The sequence below is a fragment of the Ptychodera flava genome, chromosome 9 (genome assembly GCF_041260155.1).
Source record: "Ptychodera flava strain L36383 chromosome 9, AS_Pfla_20210202, whole genome shotgun sequence".
NCBI lineage: Eukaryota > Metazoa > Hemichordata > Enteropneusta > Ptychoderidae > Ptychodera > Ptychodera flava.
The window spans coordinates 39,353,576-39,376,871 of record NC_091936.1 but is presented as its reverse complement, the minus strand read 5'-3'; the positions used below and the strand labels follow the sequence as shown (position 1 = coordinate 39,376,871).

The window sequence follows — 23,296 nt, the reverse complement described above, 5'->3', positions numbered from 1 at the left end:
AGATGTGTTTGATGTCACTGCATATTGTACGATGTGAGAATCCAGAGTTGAATTTTCTTATAAATGACAAACTCCAACTTAAAAGTGGCTTTCTGAGCAGATTTCTGTCACAAAAGACAATATGGCCAAAATTACTTTTGATCTTTGTTTTTATGTGATCTAATTGTCAGTTCTTTCCTCGTCACAAAAACAATGGGTTGTCAGGTGAACTTTTTAACTCAAAATTTAAAGTTAGTGAGACAAACAGGCATAGTACAAAGTGACAGGGTCAATTTATATTCCCATTGTTGGCTGCACAAAGGCAGATGCTATCATACATGTAGTATACAGTTAGCTGCCGTGGAGTCATTCAAATGTAAAGTGTAGGGCTGTGGTTTTCTGAAATGTAACGTGATGACTCATTGTTCAGAAGAATTTTGTTGTTCTTTGTTCCCTTTATTGTTTGTGTCGAATAATTTTATAAACTGAAAAGAGATTGTAGTCTTTATTTTGTTTTCTGTATTCACATTTTCAAGAAGCTCCTTGATTTCAAGCTCAATCAAAGAATGATTTGATATGAAGGCCCTATCAAATTGTTGTGTGCTGGAAATTTTCATGCAGTATTCACATTTAACAAAGTTACTGATGACTTCCATATTCTGGTTTTAACTTCACAGTAAAGGATAGCCACCATATGGGTGTCTTTTAGGCTGGTGATAAAGTAGTGGCATCCAAGTATTCCGTAGGATATACACATTCATGCAAACACAGATTTAGCATCGAAAGTATAACAGAAAATATTTCAAAATAATTGACACACAGTTGCCACTTAAAAGGGCTGTAGTTGCCTTTAGGAAACTAGGCTGTAAACACAAATCTGTAAACAAAAGTTATTGATTTAATATCTCCAGTATTTGCTCACCTTGATATATATTAGTACAGAAACATTGACTTCTTACATGCACAAAAGTTGTTCCAAAGATTCAAAAGTAACCTGTGTTTAATGTATCAGAGTACAGTATTCAGTGTGCCTTCATCAACATAGAAAGTTTTGAATAAGGAAACACACAGAGGAGATGGCCAAGACTCTGTACATACCCCTTGTACATTATTCCGTATAAGTCACCATCTTCATTTCGGTGGTAGTATTTGCAGAGAAGATCAAACAGTTATTCCTCTACCCTATTCTATGTAAAACTAGATGGTGGTCGTTAAAAAGGTAGAATCTGATTATAGGAGAGATGTTTAAGATTGTTATGATGAAAGAAAACAAAATAATTGTGCCAATTCTTTAGTTAGATAGATTCATCACCAAGGTTCAGTAAATCCCTGTTGTTTTTCACAGCAAAGTTCTACCTACCAGTATATGTTAAGGTGGAATGCGCCTTAGGGAGAAATATTCAGACTCTCAAACTTTTTCAGTACTTTTTTAGTCCCCCACTTGTGATTACTCATTTCAAAAAGAGTTAGAAAATTTTTGCCTTCTTGTTTTTCGAAAACCAATAATTTTATTTCCCCCATACAGTTAACACAGGGAAGGCAGCCATTTTGAATTTGTATTATTGGTACAAGTTAGGTGATTGTTTCTCTAGTACAAAACTTTGCAAGGTGACTCTTGATATTCGTTCTGTATTTGGTAAGAGAATGGTTAAAAGTTTAACTGAGGAAAGTTTGAGCAAAAATTTAAGTCGTAAACTTTTTAGGCGCATGCTACCTTATGACGTTAGGATGACAGGTTTGAGTGCAGTCTAAAGCTGTGGTATCCACATAACGACCAGGTTTCATGTCTTGTACCATAGATGAAAAATAAACCTCGGTGAGGAGTTTCCTCCTTATCATATGCATGGTGGCATATCCTCTGTCGTAGTCAGGAGCTTGTAAGCATCGTAAAGTCTTGATGATTTTATAACTCTTTGAACTCCGTGCCAAGATTTCATGCTTCGTAATGTCTCTCCAAGCAGTTCAGTTTGTGACCCAGACCTGTTCTTTCCTTTTTGATGCAGGCCATCTTCCTGGAACAGACGTACTAGTTACATCGAGTCCAATGACAAACTGAATATCGTGCTGCTGGGAAAAGATGGATTGGCTGATGAACTAGCCAACGAGATCAGAGTATGTGTGATTTTGTGTCGACAAACTTTTGTTGGATTCATTTCTAATGTCATTTGCTTTGACTTTATGATGTTCATTTAAAGTTACGTCAATTTTTTTTAGATTTTTCATACTGTTTACAGTAAATTTAAAATTTATGTGATAGATAATGTGCTATAGGAGACAATATCAGTAGAAGTGTATTATCTTTATCTTCTTCTTCATGTTTCAAGTATTTATATTATTCCAAGACTATTATGCCGCAAGATCATTTCATAAGGTATGATGTTTCAGGCCTGCACCAAGCATTAATTTACCAATCACACATGTTTAGCCCAATGCAATGTAACTTCATGTCAAATGAAATGTTTCTTGATTTATAAACATTTCTTGGTTTTCAGGCACAGTCTGTTGAAGAAGATTACACGCTCGATGGCAAACTTTACAGTTTAGAATTACGGCCAATTGAAGGCGACGTCTCATTACCAAATCATGCCTTTAGAACCCCACAGTTTATGCCAAATGGTAAGAGAAACAACACGAGTGTCATATGTGGATATATTTCAACTGTGCTTATGGTCCCTTCAACAGTTTACAGGGCCTGCTAGTTCTACAATTTGACTAGTGTACCCAGATGTCATAAATGAATATTTCATATTTGCATGAGACCATTATTGGCTTTAGCTCACTTGAAAAGGTTCATTTTATTCATTTTGTAATGCTGTGATATAGTTCTTTCACCTCAAATCTGTGATGTTGTGCATGTTCCCTATAACTGAAACCTGCCAGGCCTGTTACATGCCGTCTTCAAAGTCAGTTACAAAGTGGCTTTTAGCCCAAATCTAAACATATTTTCACCTACTTTGCATGTTCATCATAGCAGGTAAAGTCGGTAAAAACCATGCTTATGATATCTCTGTTTTCTGGGGCCTTCAAATGTTCATTTCTTTGTTAAGTGCAGCGTATGGATATGGGAAATGTTATGCCTCTTGTTTTAACCAACGTGACATCATAGTGCAGGAAAATGGTTTATATGTATTATGATATGACTGGTTGGTAACAAATTACAAATTTGTAACATGATGTATGTTGTTGTATTTCATGATAGAACAATTTAGAAATTATTTCAGTTGTAATATATTTTGTGTTCTATTCACATACTTACATGCTGTCACCAATGCAAAATATACTATTTCATTGCTATAGATTTGTCAACTTTTTCCTTTTCTTCTTGTCATTGTTCTCCCTACAGCCTGTATATGTGTATATAGTTGTGTGCCGGCTCTAGATTATATCAGGACAAGTTTATACAAAACAGTACTCCCCTCAGACTCATCCAAACCTGAATTTCCTGGGCTACCCCTCGCTGTCATCTTCGCCAGAGAGACTTCCAATTCCGACGCTGAAAATGCTGAATTGCGCAACGCTGGCCAGGAGCTAGCTGATGGGTATGACAAACTCAGATACTTGCACTGACTGTTCTGTTTTGGTTGTGAAGGGGGATAGCGAGTGCCCGTAAAAATAATGGGGCGGAATTGCATTTTTATGGTGAGATCTATCTGAAGGATTTATGTCATGGGAAACAAAGTACAGTTCAGTAGCGCATGTATGTAGTCAAGTATACACTATGTCATTTTTGCTCATTGGTAATCAGTGTGCCCTCTAAAGGCAGGTGAAAAAAAAATTTTGAGTCAAATTGAAGAAACGTTGACATGCTGTGCATTACCGCATTCATGAATAGGTTATGACTAAAAAGTCAGTAGTTCCAAGTATAGCGCCGTCTATGGTCGTATGTCTTTCTCGATTCCTGATACTCTTGCGTGAGTCAGTGAGAAAACAATGAAAACAACAATGGCTGCCTCCTTGCCAATCAATCGACAAGCAAGATAAGTTTGCTATCTGCTGATCTGTACATACATAGTATCAATGTGGAGACTTACAGAAATGATGTTTTCATATATTTTTTTTTACCCAAAACTAGAGGAAAACATGTTATCTGTGTAAATTATGAATCTGCTAAGCATTTCTAGTCATTTGCAGGCTTTTTACAGCTGCGTTAGTGATGCGTGAGATTACTTGTAATTTTAAATGCGTCAGGCAGATCTGCCCTGGGTCATGGCACTCATGACACGTCAAATTGGCTTAGCGGGCACACTGTTGGTAGTATTTCCAGAGAACACTTCAGCTCTGAATGCACAATTGCTCTATCTCTTCAATGGTCAAACAAAAACTGCATTCCAATATCAATTTTAGGTTGATTATAACCACTACTGTGTTTATAACCTACACTTTTGGAGACGACTTATCAATTTTATGTACTTCACAGTGCTCTAAAACTTATGAAAGTACTCAATGCAGAGGCAAGCTTGTTTCTTGGAATATTTTTTTTTGGAACAAATAATGTAATGTATTCTTTAAAACTCTCAACAGATTGCAGTGTGTGTTCATAGACATACCTACGGATCCACTCTGGCATGGCAAGAAATTCCATGAATCTCAGATCACCCAGGCACTGCGGGGTATCATTAAAACAATTCAATTCCGATCGGGACTCGGAGGTGAAAACTCTCGCGAGTACATGGATCCAGACATCAAGTAAGAGACATTTTCTTATTGTAGCATAAAGCACGATGAAAACTTGGTCTCGTTCTTCAGATGTTGTATTGACACCGTGATTCCCTGTTGCAGACTTTTGATTATAGAATGAATGATCCAATTTTTGCACGGATCGCATAAGTTTGTTACTTGTTTTGTGGTATAGTTCTGTATTGTATCCAAAAAAGATCCGTATTTTTAAGCAAAGTAGGAACACACATAGTAAGGTATGCTCACTGAAAGTACACAATGGCATCACTCAAGTTACAGATTTGAACCGCTGATGAGTTCTAATGTGTCTCTCCTGAGTTTCCAGCGTGCAATTATGGTTAAGCTCAACCATGATATCTTTTCCCCATATTATTTCCCAGGATTCAGCTGTGCATGATGTGTGATGATCCGTACCCAGCAGACATGGTTCTAGCACCGCTGGTCAACCACCAGTGCTGCTGGATCAATCCGGACAAAGCCCAGACCATTGCCTTGGACACTTTCCTCGGGTCGGAGAAACGAAAAGTGGAGGTGATGGCAGTCTCCTACCACCAAGCCATGAATCTGAAGCAAGATTTACATCACGGCTACATACTAGCGTATTCAACCAAACGAAAAGCCTCCCTGTCAATGTTGAGGTGAGTTTCAACTGAATGCTCCATAATTTGGTATCCATTCTATCAAAACACAAAAGGTTCCATGGAAATGTTACAGATAGCAGACAGCATCTTCAACACATGCACCGCTATTATACCTGATTTTTGTCTGGAAGAAAAAATAGTGTACGTAAGTTAACCCTTTGCACCCTGACCCCCTGGTACTCTATGACGTCATCGGACATTTCTGTCCGAGCCGGGTTCAAAGGGTTAATAAGTGTACACATCTCCAATAAAGGTTATGACAGATGGTGATTATTTCAGTTACTGAAAAACATTACTTGAAGTCCAAAATATTCTGCAAACAGTATATTGTGCTATGTTAGCGGATGTAGTTACCTGGTTTATTGTGTTACTATTTTTGAAAACAATTGTCTTTGTCAACCCAAGGGGAACCCCAGTAACATATTCAGCTCACTGTGCCAGACAAAAATGCTACAGGAACTAAAATGTGTATTATATCGTTAGTTCGTGTAATTTTCTGATCTCGGCATGTTTTTGGGAGTAAACATGATTCACACTTCCAAAGATTCCATAACGGCTCTTTCATGCATGGACTCTTTTGCCGTCAAACGTAAGGTACAAGCCTTTCACTGTCTCTGTCTTTCCTTCTGTGTAGATAGATACATAGAGAGATACATAGATAGATAGAATAGAGATCTACAGATCTACTTCCCTCTTTCCTTCCATTGCAAGAGATTATAGACTAAGATTATCCTAGGGTCACGTAGCATTTCTAAGTCACAGAAGGCAGTGAAACAAATTCCAATATTTTCCTCTGTTGTTGGTTTTCAGGGCTTTTTCCAGGGCAGTTATACATGTACCGTTTTGATACTAGCAGTAACACAAAGTAGTGCCATTCTGGACCCTGAATCACAGAAACTGCTGTCAGATGGCAATACCCTGGCTGATGAGCTGGAGGTGAAATTTATCACGGCCTCACAGAAATTCCGGCAAGAAAGTAAGTGATCAATTTGCCGGAATATAATTGGAAAGCTACCTTCTCTGCAACACTTGGAAGATGAGTGATTGTACGATTTCTTGTGGATGCACTTCAAAATTTGCAAGCTGTGTATGGTCTTACTTCTATTTTAAAATTATTTTGATTGTATTTCTGTATTGCATACTTGCTTGAAATATTTTTTGAACATCAAATGTCACATGTAGTTCTCATGTCTTCCAACTGATGGCCGATTTTGTATTTACAGCTGCCGTATTTACACCGTTCTTCAAAGAGGCGTTTGACAAAAAGGAGAGACAGAACACCGCATCAAACTTACTCGTACTCTGTCAGTGGAGAATCTGAAAAACGAAATGGCTAAAAAGCCCCCGTTCAAACCGCCAAAACCAAGCCTGAGACCCCCTAGGATTCGGTATGTTATCAAGAATAAATTAATATATGTTGTGCTGTGTGTAGCTTTCCATTTAGTGTGCACTTCCTGTTCAAAATCCAGCAGCAGGAGCTTTGATGTACTTTCCGCTGTATTTGTTCTGTTACCAAAAGTGCAATTTCTTCTTCTGCTCTCAAAATCTTGACAAATTCCCAGTATTTTAGCTTGTCAGTACTGCCTGCATAATTTATGTGTAAATAATGTCCATTATAACTGTTCTCACCTGATGTCCGGTGTTGACTAGATTACTATTGTCAATGACATCATCACATATCATACATGATGTGCCGTGTTGGAAAGGTAAATACTTGGTATTTCAACATCCCATAGGGAGGCAAATAAAAGCAGAAACTTGTTTTACAGAGCAAAATTTTAGGAAATACTGTCAAAAGTGACAGTGTCATCCCTTCAATGAAATATGCTTTTTGAAATATTCCGGGATGAAGTTCTCAACATTGGAATCCTATCTTTGCCAAATATGCCTGTCTCGCACACAGTGTCTTGAGACAACTGAGTTGAATGTGTTCAGTATAGATAAAAAGCATACTCTATGTACAAAAAGTTTAAAAGGAATTTTTCATTTGCTTTTGTCTGATTTCCCTAAGTTTTTAATGATTCATTGAGTACCAGAAGTGCTTGCTGAAAATAGGGGGGGGGGGAGGCTCAGCATTATTTGTGCTTACTAATTTTTTTTCAAACTGAATTCGTAAATTTACTAACAATTTGGAAAGGTTGGGAGAGCACAGGTGTGTATGAATCGCAAAAACTACAAGTCTTTGATACAAAATCCATACACAGATGAGTGTGTGATGCTTTCCTTGGTCCCAGTGACTGGTTGGAGATGATCTTTGGACAATAATGAAGTTTTGATATCGTACATGGTATAATTTCATTTCAATGTGTATGCCGTATAAAGTCTATTGAATTGCCTGCGACAAATCTTTTAAATGATCAATAACCCAAATGACCTTTATATATAGTATAACCAGTGACTGCAATGTTGTTTTTCAATGTCTTTTACTGATTGGCAATGTGGTATAGTAACAGACTGAACCCATTTCCTGCCAGACAGTGTCACTTCCCCATGTGCCAAGTCAGTAAAGGCGGCAACGAGCCAAATCTCTGTGTTAAAATGCAACACATGGGTCACAAAGAAAACCTGTAAATATATGTTCATGTACAAATGTGAATTGAAATGTACTCAAGTAATTTTTGTATCTCACTCTTTTCTCTTTCACAGTGATGGCACAAGTTCTCTGAAGCCACGGCATTCAAATACAGCCCAAGGTAGTTCAATGTTTCTAAAAACAAACTATGTTATTTATCCATAGTCAGCATATACATGTCACAACAGTGTCCAGAAAATATCCCTTTCTTCTCGCATATACATAGAGCCATAACATGTTTGCGCAGATTTCAAACTGGCTGGCTGCTTGCATGACAATATCTTCTGATGCAGAGTATGTTGAAAGAAGACACATAGATCTATTCTAGCTATGAGCAGTGCAGCAAACACGCATGTATGAATGCAAATCATCGTACACCATTACCGTGGCATTTCATCTCAGTGGCTGTTAGACATCTGATCCATCTTTGTGTGAATTCCAACCGACATTTCTCTCATGACAGTGGCTTGTTTTTCCTCCATATACAACATGGCAGCTCATATCTTACATGCTTCAGCATTTACTTCCACAATGTGTTGTATTTTACTTTGCTATTCATTTGTTTCCTCATCCGTTACATTTGTTTCCATCTTTTGTTTCTTTACATTTTGGCGCACTCTCGGTGTCTCACTGACAGAGCTTGATGGTACTAATTCTCATAATGATGGCGTAGAGCATTTAGTTAAACCTAGCCAAATAAGGAAAAGGCTTTCACGGAGTGGAAAAGGTAGCCTTAATACATCGTAAAGCATTTGCATGTTTTGCTTATTTACTTCCATAAACCATCAGTAAAACACAGTCTCATCTTCTGATCTCACGCAAACCAAGCATACAAATATCTTGCTTTTCCCATCGTTTAGGCACATTAACAGCGTAGCAAAAAAATGAGATAGACCAAGGCCATTTATAATAAATTAATTTGAACATAGCTTTGGCTATTGTGCAACATACCCATGGTTTATCTGTCATTTGTTACCATGGCATCTATTTACAGTTCTAATCAAAAGTGTGCTGTTTATTTCAGTTCCAGATTTCTACAGCAATTTATAGACAGCCCCCTTTTGAAAGGGTTACTGCAGTTTCCCTTCTGGTGAATTTATCTTACAGTTTAGATGAAAAATTTCATAAAGTGTACAAGTGTTCTGCAGTGTTCTCCCCAGAGCTATTATAGAGTGGTGGTCGCCACTCTATAATTTTTGGTAAACAATAGAAACTCATTACCATAACAATTGCAGTTATTGTTATGCAAATTAGCCGCCACTCTATCAGAAAATCCTGGGGAGATCACTGGTTCTGTCTGCAAAATTTCAATGAGATCACAGCAAACTTGACTCAAATTTAGTTGGTTTGCCTGAGTGGTAATCTGAGACTGCTGTGTTATTGATGATGAGAATATCCCCACGGTGACGGCTCATCTTCGCATGCGTTTGGCTCCTCTGTACACGCGGTTACACACCACAATGCATGGTTGTGTTGACTATGATGTCATCGCTAAACTGTCAACAGAATGTGTGAACTTTGACCCTCTCTTAGACTCTGTACCTGTTTTTCTGATTCTTCACATGTCAGTTACTTTCCAGAACCTCACCTTTTGAATAGAGTTTCAAATTTCAGGGCTGATTAACCTTTTATCCAAAATACAAAATATTATTAACTCTGGAGTTTATCCAATGTTCCTCATACACAAGACTGAAAGATCCTCAGCCGAAAGTTTCTCCATATGAAGTGTGAGTGAGGAGCGCCCTCAAGCATCGGATCTGCAGGTCTACTCACATACATGTGTCTTTACATTGTTTCATCACACAGACTGTATTATCATCGCCACTGCTGTGTTTGAACTTTGTCTTGTATGCAAACTCCTTAATCTCAAAGTCAAGGTGATTCAGTAGGAGAAAATGCATTTATGCAAATCACAGGGTTTATTAAGTCTGTGAATCAGTTGAAAATAATAACAGATCGTCGGAGCATGTAACCATGTGGAAGTGAGCTATCGCCGAACATCGTACTCGTCATATTGCAAAAGTATTAATTTTCCACTGGGATTTGCATGTCACTGTTTTCAATATAGACCACTTTGCCAGGTTTCTCGAAGCCACGGATGTACAATGACAGCAAGTATCATGCATCATTTTCATTCAGAGCATTTTCATCCAGAAAATTCGAAAGACCAAATTGCAAAAACCAAAATCCTGGTGGGCATTTAAAATTTTTGCAGCAGTTTTCCTGTTCAGTTGCATGTGCCCAGTGTGTTATGTTGCTGTTTTTACTATGTTACTGTGTAATGTTTACACCACAATTCTTGCTTCTCCTACAAAATCGTGCCCCTCACAGAGTGGTTTAAACTTTATTCACTCAAGTACCTTCTACAGACGTGTTATACACCCTATGTTGTTTACCCTTGTCAAATGAATGGTTTGTTCCCCACTGTGTCAATTTGACTTTTATGTGTTGAGTGCCATTAGATATACCATGATAGCTGGGACTGTTATACTTTCTTCAGGATGGCATTGGGGGTGGGGTGTATTCCCAGCAGGGTGTGATGGTTGAGTATTGATCAACATGCTTTTTTGCAGATAGCAGCTTACCCCTTTTTTCACATTGACCAAAAGAGAAACCAGACTTTTTATCACTGTGACAGTAAGCCTCTTCCTTTAAGCCAAAATGCAATGTTTCAAAATTGACATTGTCTGAATTAGCAGGCAGCAAAAACTTCACATTTTCTTCAAGAATGGAAAGTCATCATATCCACTGCTGTTTTTCTCTGCAATTCATAGCCAACAAAATGCAGAATATTTCATAGCAGTACCAGTCATGCCTCAAATCATACATGTTTATTTCGCAAAATTTTCCTGTGAAAGGAAATTTTGCATCTGGTTACAAGTTTGTTTGTTTTTTTGCGAACAGCGCACATTAAACCAGCGTTTTTTTTCACCATAAAGTAACCAGAGAAAATGCCATGACAATTCAAACATCCCTCAGTACCTCCCCCTGACGGTGCTTTGTATGTTCATGGTGGCTTTCCACTGCTTGGTGGCGCTATTCATCATGCAAGCAACAGACGCTGGCTCAGACTCTTCTCTTCATTGCATGCTCTGTTCCTCCAGATCCCATCGACATGTTATACAACACAGTTACCTTGGGCAGGATACGACCGCCCAAGCCTCCAAGGGGTCAAGCATCGTTACGACACTCCATGAAAGCCCGTGGCCCTGAGGAAGGTATGGCGATGTGTGGAGAGTTCTTTCCCTCATTCTAGATACCCTAAAATGAATCTTGTGTGTGGGCATTTACCCTTTTTAAGGGCAATTTAATAATTATATGCTTATACCTAATGATAATTGAGTTGTTAACATCCTCAGAAATTTTACATGTCTTTGCAGCATCACTATTGTAGATATTTAAGACAGTCGCAAAAGAAAGTCATTAATTCAGTATTACATTACAGCAGTGCAATAGAAGTATTTTTCTTTCATCTGTTGAGAAGAAAAGAAATTAAAATTGACAACAGCAGACCAATTAGACATTTTGTCATTCATCGATTGCCTCGATATGCCCATGGCATTGCTCTACACAAGAATCCCACAAAAGATAATCTGGCAATGTACAGCAGCTTGGAAGTTTATATCTGATTGGTAGATTTTTCACTATTTTCAGAAACTTAAGGAGTCTGAAACAAGGGCTATTCTCTTAAGTGTGCCTCCCCCCTGACAAGCAAGATTTCAGGAAATTTGAGTCAATTTGAAAATTTCTGAAATTTTCTTGAGTCACAATGTATAATTCTCTTTCAACTGATATTTTTCTTGAGTCACAGAGTGTTCATGGGTCATGACGTGCCAAATAGGCGTAGACGGTACACTGATTCTCTACCTGATTGGCTGCTTGGAAATAATTCAATAAGAACAATGGGTTTCTGCCAACCAATTGGCTACAAGCTTCCGAGACGCTGCACATCAGCCCTAAATAACCTGTAAATAATCTGCAATTAGCTTACAAAAAAATGACTCTTAAATTCAAGAGGGAAAATGCACGACTACACTGTGTGATGTTTTGTTTTCTCACGAAAGCTTTTTTATCAGGCATTTCTGATCAAATAACCTTGCTGCTCACATAAATTTTTTCAAAAGTAACCACGAAAAACTAATTGTAATATAAAGGTGATCTCAACAGTGCTGTTTTCACAGATTTAATAAAGGTGTGCTCTAGTAAAAGAATCTAACAGCTTTTGTTCAGGAAAGATAAGAGGTGTTTTCTTCAGCAAGCTGTCTTTCATTAGAATTAGTATAGACATAGACCTAGTGTTTAGTAATGCATGCACTGGTCTGTTTCTAATCAACAACTCCCCAGTCCCGTAGTTTGACTTTTCTACTTTTCTAATTACCCACGATTCATCTTACCTATACTACGTAACGTCATTTCATGTCTTGTCATACTCCTTCGATCATGTATTTTCAATCGGTTCTCTTCCTCGGCATCATGCTAATAACGTACTTTGTGGGCAGTTTCTTCCCACTTAGAATTCAAACTTTTCCCCGAAAAACAAATTCCACACACACTTTCTGTATTATGAAATGTAGGGCCATGAGTCACTTTGTACAAAAGCGGCAGGTGAAGCGGTTTGTTCAGAGTTCAACATTACACCGACCAAAAATTTGACATAATCAATATTTTGAGTCTGTCTAGATAAAAAGCTCAAACACATTTAATTAATAGGTCCAGTGTAGTGACATTTCATTTTCAGTTTTTTTGATGACATATATCTTTCGAATTGAACTCTGTTACAGATATGAATATTTTATGAAAAATACTCAAAATATGCCCATCATGACAATAGTAGCATAAAAGTATTTCGAAACAAGTAAACATCACTGTAAAAGATGAAAATTTGCCAGTTTGCTAATTTTGATTTAAAATATCCGTATACTTCTGAAGGTGATAAAGAATGTAAAAATTAACACTTCTAGTCATTTTTGTGTGTTCGTCTAATCCAACATATTGTCAAAGACTTTCCTGTGTATTGTTAGTTTCATTGCCTGTGGATTTTTCTGCGTTTCATGTCTCCTATGTTTTTGTTCTTTTTTTTCTGTGTCTTCCAATACAGATGGTGTGTGGGTTCGTAATAGTATGCCACCAGGGTCGTTTCCCACAGAGCCTGCAATGACTGGTACATGTCTTCTCTCACCACCGTTCCAACCTTCTCTCAGCCTGCAGAAACCACCTTTTTTTATCCCACTGTTCCCAAGTTCATTTTTTTTTTCGCCCTCCCATGTGGAGCCCGACCACCGCAAACTGTCATCCTGGTGCATCTCGCTTCATCTCATCTCTAAGCTCTAAGCCGTTTGGCTTGTGCACCTAATTGACATGCCTGCATTAAATGTCATTCAGCCTCGTGAGTTATGCAGTGGGTGGTTGTTCAGTGCGTAAAAGATAGGTGAAGCTTCACCCTGCTATTTGCACAGCTATGCACAACGTGATTCATTTGGCCTAAGTGATTTCAGCCACGCTGATTGTAACGGGATGCATTATTTAAGGCTGGTGGTTTTCCAAATCCAAGAGTTGACATTTCATTGAGAATCTGCCCATGTATAAATAAAATGATTCACATTACTTGTATATAAGAGGGATCATCGCGGTCACCATAACAGGGTCCAGGGACGATATTGCATTTTTCATGCAGAATTATTGGTAAACGTTGGTCATTGATTCTCACATGCCTCTTAAACTGTGTTCGGCCTTCAATTTGCCTGGTCATTTTCTGAATGGTGATGGGTTGATTAACTGTTCTAACACTGTACTTTAACATTTACCTAGCCTTGTGTTCCCAGTGCTGGGTTATCATTCTAATAATACAAAAAACAACAAATTCCAATAATTGTTATGTGCGGTAACAGGTACATGGTGTCTATGGAAAGTATAACATTGTAGCATTGTTCACTGGGCAGCTTAACTTCAGTGAGTTGTAATTCATTCACAGGCTTTTGTGTCTCTCCATCATTATGGTAATATCTTCAAACTTTATTTTCAGATTCATGGTCAGTAAGATAGAAAGTAATCACAATTATCTTTGTTAAATTCCTTTCATCCCTCTCCAAAAAGATATTTGTCAAACTGTTACAAGCAAATGTAGGCTACCCTGCCATTTTGTGAAATGTACAGGACTGTGATCAGAAAAACTGTGGACTGAATCACTAACTATGTTGACCCTAGAATCTCAAAAAAAGAACAGGAAGCATGTCTAAAACAAGAGTGTATTTCTAGAATTGTGTTTGATTTTACCCCCTGTTGATAGGCTGTTTATGCAAGGTTTTAGGAAGATATGAATATTGGAATCAAATTTTAGGGGCAAATTTCCATAAAATTCTGCAAAGTCCAGTTTTGGTGAACATTTTTATATTAATCCTAAAAAAGGGCAAATAGATAAATAGATCCGGTGTTTAATCAATTTTTCCATTTTCATTTGATAGGCAGTGTTTCAGAGTTTTTCATTGGAGGGAGGGGGGTTTCCCTAGTGAAAGTACCAGGTAACCACACTGACCAGTGTAATTTTACATCCTTTTAGTTTGTGCATGCATTAGTAACCCCTTGTCACCACCTTTCCTATACTTGGAGTACTATTTCCTGCATGTAGGCTAAAGTTAGTTGCACTATAGGGTCACCTTTGTAATGGACCTGTCCTAGGCTTTCAACGTGCTCACTGTTCTCGCTCAACCGGTAACCTTAGAAGTTTCCAGTAACATTGTTTTTTTTTTCTATGGCACACACAACAAGCCCAGCATAGCGCCCCCAAGTGACCTTTACCAGGTCCACAGATGAAATAACAACACTGCATGAGCGTTCACCAAACATTGAAAAATAAAGGATGCACAACAAACATGTAATTTGTATAAAACCAAGCACTCAGATTTTTACTTCTTTTTCTTTTCGATGATAGGGTGGGTTGACAATGATGTCTATGAAAGCGTTGATCGGAAAGACCCACCTGGTACCGCTCCTTGGCAAAAGACAAAGACACAGCCGCCATTGCCGCCACCTCTTCCGCAGCTGCCACCTACTAGTTCTTTCAAAGAGGGTAAAGCTTCTTCTTTTCCTTCTTCCACTGACCCCTTAACTCCACTTTTTGCCCTCTATATGCCGTAACAGTTTCCTCCCAGCAGTTACAGGTTCTTACAGAAGTCTTATTGCTTACTTTGGGGAGTCTGCAACTCATCATTCAACTAGACCATTACCAAATCCACTGGGACTTCTGAAGCCCGTGCATGACTCTAGTGTTTAACCCTTTGAGTGCTGTAATTTTTTCCTTACAAAATTTTAGTGCAACCTTTTACCAAATTTTATGAATTTTTCTGCATTATTTTTGATAATTTTGGACCAACTGGATATCACATTTCATTGGCTAAAGCTTTTTATCAGAATTTTGGCAGAAATCTGAAAAAATTGACTGGTTATAATTTTTACTGGCAACGAAAATTGACTTTGGTTCTCAAATGGTTAATAGGACATGGTGTCGTGACAGAGGACAGACAACACATTTTCAGAGTTTAGGGCTCTTCAAAAATCAATGATTTAGTCAAATCATAATGATATTAAACCTGCAGACAAAATTTTGAGCCAAACACCACATTGTCTTCTGAAGTCTCACAATGGAAAATGGTCTAGAACTTTCAATGAACACTCAGGCAAAATGGTAGACGGAGGGAGGGAGCTCTGCTGGCTTCAGAGGGGAGATAAACATACCCTTCACCCGTGGCCCACTCCAAGCCAGCCAGTTGGTGACTACAGAGCGATATCATGGGGTAGTCATGACAGCATGTATGTTTGATGTAGGGACTTTTTCCTCCATTTCTGCAGAGAATGATAGGATGCTAGAAAACAACCCAAAGTTGGCATTACACAGGTTTCTGCTGCTGGTATAACTTGCCAAAAGTATGCTTGTATACCCTCTTAACTGGTTCTGCATCTGCTAAGTACTTTCTCAACTGAAAGGATGGACTTGTGTTGTGGTTTACTTCAGGATATAGAAATCTATTTCAATACTAGAGTGACTCATAGCCATGTCTATCACCACCACAATGAACACGTTTGTAGCTCACTTCTCAGTGAGCTTGAAATCATGATCAATTTCTTGTTACCAAGCATGATCACAAGAAAAATTTGTTACAGTTCTCAAGAACTAGTCACTGGGTAAACCACAAACAAGTTGCTTGCATTTGGAGAAACAACAAGCAAAGGCAAACACTAGGGGTCAAGGTTTCCGTTTTGTCTATTAATCAAGCCACTGTCAACAGAACTCTGTCGGATGACCTTTGCCCCTTGAACTCTAGGAATTCAGTGGGATGGCCATAGACCCATGAACTCTAGGAACCCAGTGGGATACTGCCCAGCTTGCTGTAGATATGTTTAGTTTAATTAAAATAATATGTGCATAGCCTCTTTTGTGTTTTTCCTTCCGTTGTATTTTCATATAAGTGTATTAGTTTATGTCTATCTGTATAATAACACCAGAGTATAAACATGTTCTCTTGCACAATAATGGCACATTTTAATCAACATATTATTTATGGGAGAGCTGTTCAAAACTTCAAGCCAACCAAAATAAATGCCAAGATTGTATGCAATAGTTGTCAATTAAATCAATATTATTGTCTGCTGTTCAGACCAAGGGTCACTATCCTCATTAATTTTCACAATAGTTTGTTTGTTTGTTTTACTTTTCATGAAACACTCCTCTGTATTGTAATTGTTTCTCACACAAATCAAAATCGAGCCTATATGAATAAGTCTTTCTTTTTTGCATGTGCTAATATCAAATAATAAAGATGCAAGTCTGTTTCAGGTATCATGTAAGTTATCTGTCACAAGTTACTGGTAACTCTTATCATGTAAAACCAACTCCAGATTAAGATTTGTCAACAAAGTTGTAGGGTGGAATGTCCTCAGAGGTTGACCAGTGATGATGTCCCACATTTATTTTATATATGTATGTGAAGACTTCAAGATAATTTCAACATTCCTACATAGTTTACATGGAGTGAGCGTCAATCAAATTTGTAGACACACATTTGTTGTGTAGAGTGTACATGCAGATTCAATTCAGTCCCAGGGGTTTCAATGGTATCGTTTATTTGTTGACAAGCTGTTCGCTTGGTTTTACAAGGACTGTTTCACACATTCTCACACTTCACATCTGCATGATTACTGGTATGTATTTTACTGCACCAATTCAAGATAAAAATGACACGCATAGAGCATTGCTAGCGTGTCTTACCATCACAGAATCTACAGTAAAGGGTCATAAACTCATGTTTTGAAAAGAAAGGAGATGCATGATGGCATAGCTAAGACCAGTACAATGGTGTGACGAGCAAGTACACCTCTGTATATTGTGCACATTCTATGTATACATATATGTGAGTATATATCGTGTGCATTCTATGTATACATATATGTGAGTATATATTGTGTACATTCTATGTATACATATATATGAGTACCGTATTCTATGTATGCATATATGTGAGTATATACTGTGCTTGTGTATACAATGCAAGCACAGAAGCAGGCAAATAACACAATGAACCATAATGATGTCCATTTCCAGGCTGGGTAAAAAATCCGGTGTATGACAGCTTTGATGTTCCTGGGCAGAAGCAGGAAAAGTCGTCAGGCTTTGTGGATAATATACTGTATGACGAAAGTGCGGCGCCACCCTCGGCCGGGGATAAGAAGTTTCCGCCTCCCGTGAAACCCAAACCAGCCCTCAAGCCAAAGCCGGTGAGTGCAACAGAAACATCAGATCAGTTCCCTTTGAAACTGATCAGATACACATGTTCAAACTTGGAAAGGACAGCTCCTGATGAAATTTCAACTAACGGCGAGCTACGGTGATTTGACATCCATGAGCAAATGGGGTCTGTGACTTCTAACAACGATTTTCCAAACTCCCTCTCTCTCCCTCTCTCTTTCTCTTAATTAGCACACACATTGACTCCTTAGTCCTATGCTCGGTGCACATTTTGAAACTAGACTGTAAAGCTGTCTCCTACCTGTGTGTCCCTACTGTCCTCCCTTCATGTTGCACATTGGATCATTACAGTCCATGTCACACACAAAAAATCAACCGTCCAGTGCAGTAGAATTTTAAAGGATAACTGCTTGCCTGGTATAACAGTAATAGCGATAGAAAAATGCTGTAGTTATCATAGCGTAGATGTATTATAAGCTTCTGCTAGCCCTTATGTGAATATGGTACCAACTGTATCAAAAGTTGTAAAAACATGAGATGTTGATTAGATTGGAAAAATAATTTCTCCAAGTTATCTATTTTAAAAGTATTCCCCAAAACTGAAACCGAAACCAGCCAAAAAAATCTTCCCGACAACCTGTAAGCTCATGTATCCCATTGTATTGCAGGGCAAATTAGACATAGCGCAGTTTGATAACGTTAACAAAAGTTTGCGAGCAGGAGAACCCAGTGTACGACACAATCGGGCGCCATTAGCAACACCTGAGGATGATTATGCTTTGCCTAAAGATCTCATTAAGCAGCCTTTAGTGGTGGCAGCAGCTGGGGAAGCAGTCTACAGCGAAGTACACGACCTTAATAAGAGCTCCAAGGTACTAATAACTTCAAGAGACTTATAAGACTTTTGAGATAAAAAAACGCTGTCTAGCCGGCAAGTGATGACGAGAGTTGCTGCAAGTAGACAACCACAAAGTGTGTTCATCTTCTGTACTCAGAAAACCGCTTTGCCACTGTGTGTTATTTCATTCCTCCCCACCGCAATTCATATACTCCATCACAAAGACCTCCTTTCATTGCTTCTAACAAACGTTTTTCCTTTTCCTAGGGAGTTCTTTTTTTTTCTGTAAACGGGTATACTGAGTAATACATAACAAAGGGTCTGTAGTTTCTGAGCTTTTCAGTGCCTTTCTTTCTTACTTGTTAACAATGTGAAGTCCTTTCCTATTTACTCTTGCGTTATTGGCAGGTGTAAAGATACAAATACACTAAATTGCAAGGATGACATTCAAATGAATCCTCATAATTCCTCCTTGCACAAAACTTGAAATTTTTAAAACTTGTCAGTCCAAAGAACTGGCACGACCAAAACAGGATGAAATTTTTATTAAACCCAAAAAACTTTGTCATCCTATTCGACATTCAGATCCTAAAGTTTGGCTCAAAAATAATCCAGAGTGCCACATATTTAATTGAATCGCCGCTAAATATAAAGAGAATGAGAGGTCATGTTTAAGGTCTTGTAACTGCAGCTGTTTACAATAATTCACAGATTTTTGTTCCATATGTCAACTACAGTTTCTTCATTTACATCCTGTAGCATGTCAAAATACCCTGTATATGGCCTGCCAATGCAAACTGTGTTTGTGTGCCATGCTTTATTATTGTCGATTATATCATTGAGATCAGGACCTGTCTTCCATTATCTTCAACAGCAATGCAAGTCACACATTCATTTGTGTGGTATTGCAATATGCTGTAGGAAGTGGACACAGGAAAATAAATGTAGTTGATATACATGGAACACAAATACTGAACAGCTTGTCAAAAGTTACTTTTATTTGGCCTTTAAAGGGACAAAGTCGGCCATTTTTCATGAATTTTGTTTGATGTGAGATACTACCGGTACTTATATTATTTGACATGATGAAAGATAATGAATGGGTGGCCATGCAATGTATTCGACTCCGGTTTTAGACACAATACATGAAACCATCACGAAAATGAATTAATGGTCATGACCATTGATTCATTTTTGCGATGGTTTCATTGATCATGTCTAAAACCAGGGTCAAATATATGCATGGCCACCCATTCAGTCAGTATCTTTCAACATGTCAAACAATATAAGTAGTATCTCGTATCAAACAAAATTCATGAAAAATGGCCGACTTTGTCCCTTTAATGAAGGGCCAGTGTATATTCAAGTTATATGTAGCCTACTGAATAAGCCTATGAAAGTGTGCCACAGTTCTTCTGTTTTATATGAGTTTGAAGTGTTTGAGGCAGGAAATAGGAAAGACACATGTGATGTTAAGATGAGTGTCTGACATGCAGTGCCAAGCCATGCTCTGCATGTCTACAAGCAGTCAATCAGTGACAGTCTTTGATTTCAGGGCAATTTTTCAAAAAGATGACAGTTGCACTTGCATATAAACACACGTACGCACACATACACACACACGCACACATACACACACACACACACACACACACACTGGAATGTGTCACAAGGCTTGGATACTCTCTGGTAACTGATATTTTCAGCAAGTTACTTCAAGCAGGACATGGTATGTAAACGTTATATGTCAAACAAAGATGATGCCAAATGGTGGCACCTATGTTCTTAGGTGTGCAAACTTTTGCTGAAACAAAAACTTGTAAATCATAAAATGACAAAACAGAAATCAGAGGGCAATCCAGCTCCTGGAATGCAGAGAAATTTCCATCATTGATGAATACATTCATATATTATGTTTTTATGTCAAAACAATACTTCAGCCTGTAGAAGAATCATGAGCAATTTCATTTAGTATTAAAGCGTTCTGTCTGTATGTTTTTTTCCCCCCCTGGGTGTTTTAGATGCAGAAGATACGAACGCTTTCCAAGGACAAGCAGCGCAAAGAGTCTGGAAGTGACCAGTCTTCACTGGAAAGACCAGCAAAAGGTGACAATGAGATAGAGTATGCCACGGCGGCTAAGCCTCAAACTCAGAGGAAAAAGCCGAGCAAAAGTAATGACAAACCATCCCCTGTTTCTGACGAGCCCCCACTGCTCCCAGCCCGGACTGATGACAGGCTTTTGTACGGTGAGGCAGGGAAACCTGGTGTTGGTAAGCATGCATGTTCCTCTAACAAGTACTAACACACAAGCATGATGTCATATTTCTTGCTGTGATGTTGCCATGCAGTAACAATAACACAGCATGTGGGAATGAGGTAGAGTGTGTTCCTACGTGAGTCTGTACTCTACACACCTTTTCCAAACCGTGAAAGTTGACTGTCATACCTTAAAGCTTATATAACAGTACCTCCAGATGCTTACATTTATATCCCAAACACTGGCTGCAGTATTCCAAGACACTCGCAATGCACATCTTTACCCTGGAAAAAATTTGATTGCAATATCCCCAGATACTTACATGCACCTTCCTGACAGGAGAATTGACGTCAATTGTCTACATAGTTTACCTTGTTACATGTACCTTAGAATGTGGCTGCGGTAACCTCAGCAACAATCATCATGACTGCCAATTTACAATTTCCTCAAAGTGATCCTCCAAAATGCACTTCTTCCCCTGCCCACCACATTAACAATTATGAGAATCAGAAACTGCCACGTGCTTCAAATTATTGCCCACATTGCTGCATATCATTAATTGTTCACCCCAATTTCGTCCATGTGTAAAAACCACAGTCAAGTGACTGCACCCTCAGGCAGGACAATATGTTTTTATCTAGCCATAAATTATCAACAGCAATAAATCCGTTAGATGACCAACAGAAAACTAGAAAACGAAAAAATGAGAGAGGGACTTTGATCAATCTATAATTCTTGTATGAACTTCTGTGTTATCATCAAAACAAAATCACACAACATCACACTGAAAATAGTCATACACACTGAAAACTTTCTCTGTATTCTAGTTTGTATTTCAAAGAATAGTGCCGTGGGAGCACTTACCTACCAACCCTTCAGTGCTGATGATATTATTATCCAGTGCAGGAAATATTGCTTCCTCTCTTCCCTCCCCCAACCCCCTTTCAAATAATTACTAATTTGCCAGTGGAGAGTGTAAATGGAGTTGCTGTAAATATGAAGTATGTGATTCTGTGTGGCTTTTGGTACATGTGACTTTGTCTCTAGCACTTTTCATGGACCAACATTTCTGTGAAAGTCTCAACTTTTACCTCTTTTCAAATGCAACGTTCTGTGCCATATTCAAATTCATTACATATTAAAAGTGCATCACTAGAATTCATGATTGTTTGGTCATTGTTTTTGTGACTTTTTTTTACAATACATGATTTTGACATCTCTCTATAATGCACTTGTTATATTAGTTTTCATGTCATTCCATCATCCTTTCATGAACAAGTTTTACCCATTTTCAATTTATCTTTTTGTTTGATTTCTGGCTACTGTGAAAAAGTGTAATTTTTGAAACTGGTAAAACAAGATCATTTGAACGTTTTGCTGTGACAGAATGGCATGACCAGTGCACGGGAGCACAGATAAATTGGTTTGCATGGAATTGAATGAAGGAAGCTTATCAAAGCCAGTTTCCAAAGATTCAGGAGTGGAGACAGTACTTTTCCTGAACGCCTTCCAAATGTTGAATCATACTGTTCTGTTCCCATCGATTAAACCTGTCAGTTCTGGTGTCACTGTCAATGTCATCAGCCCTAACACCACTAAGATAGTTTATTAAATATTTATATTTTGTACAAAACCAAGGTCAGTATGACATTTAATTTCATGAGGCTTGTGAAAGGCGAAAACGTTCCACTTTAGGTGTATTTAAAATACTAGATGGTACTTGAAATCTTTCCAGTGGCTTTACGTAGGTCATCCCCCAAAACTTTTGCAATGTGTGTCAAATTCTGTAACTGTCATTTCCATCTTGTGGTACCCTGTACATCTTACTGGTATTTATGTATTTCATTAAGCGCACATCTTATTTGAGCACTGACAGTTTGTGAGTGAGTGTCTCTGTAGCTTCATAGGCTATCTGTAACACAATAACTTTTATGTGGCATTATTTGTAAGCGTCATTGCAAACGTAAGGTTACATATGGCAGCATAGTCTACTCTCTGCTTTAACCCTTGTTCTGCCAAGTTTATCTGTTACTCTGACTTCAAGTTGGTTAAAACCAGGCGGGCATAGCACGTCCCCTACATTGTGTTTTAAGGTAAAACGCACCTCGGGGACAGATATTCAAACTATCAAGCTTTTACAATTCTTTTCTGATCAACCACTGGTGGGGGTTTATTTTAGAGCACTTGATGTAAGAAAACCTCACTGGCTTAGTTTTTTGAAATTCAAAAATTTTATTTTTCTATATAGAGTTAACACAGGGATGGTGGCCATTTTGAATTTTAAATATTGGTAAATCTTGAGTAATTTGTTTCTCTTGTACCAAAATTTGCACAGTGACCCCCGATTTTTATTCATGATTTTGAAAGAGAAAAGTTACAAGATTCCGAAAGGAAATTTTTAGCAAAAGTTTTAAGTCTTTCAGTTTCGAGACGCGTTCTACCTTAAAGGGGAAGTTTCATCAAGGATGATTTTTACATATGTGCTAGCTTTGTGGTCACTTACCCCAGAAAAGCTATTTTCGCCATTTATAATTCGCACGATTTTTTACAAAAACCAAAAAAAATAGTACAGGAAGTTGCCCCATGTAATTT

At 38.1% G+C, this 23,296-nt stretch overlaps 1 protein-coding gene across 1 annotated transcript in view; it reads left to right on the top strand.

Annotated features, from left to right (window-relative positions):
• Window positions 1-23,296, top strand: part of LOC139141311 (rho GTPase-activating protein 5-like) — a 64,466-nt gene that overhangs the window by 26,159 nt on the left and 15,011 nt on the right. The window contains 16 exon segments of the mRNA XM_070710938.1: window positions 1,983-2,091; window positions 2,472-2,595; window positions 3,323-3,518; window positions 4,501-4,665; window positions 5,037-5,294; window positions 5,703-5,712; window positions 6,108-6,273; window positions 6,556-6,685; window positions 7,944-7,990; window positions 8,507-8,596; window positions 10,974-11,087; window positions 12,968-13,030; window positions 14,798-14,935; window positions 17,465-17,637; window positions 18,277-18,480; window positions 20,468-20,717. Of these exon segments, the coding sequence (XP_070567039.1) occupies window positions 1,983-2,091; window positions 2,472-2,595; window positions 3,323-3,518; window positions 4,501-4,665; window positions 5,037-5,294; window positions 5,703-5,712; window positions 6,108-6,273; window positions 6,556-6,685; window positions 7,944-7,990; window positions 8,507-8,596; window positions 10,974-11,087; window positions 12,968-13,030; window positions 14,798-14,935; window positions 17,465-17,637; window positions 18,277-18,480; window positions 20,468-20,717 (2,237 nt within the window).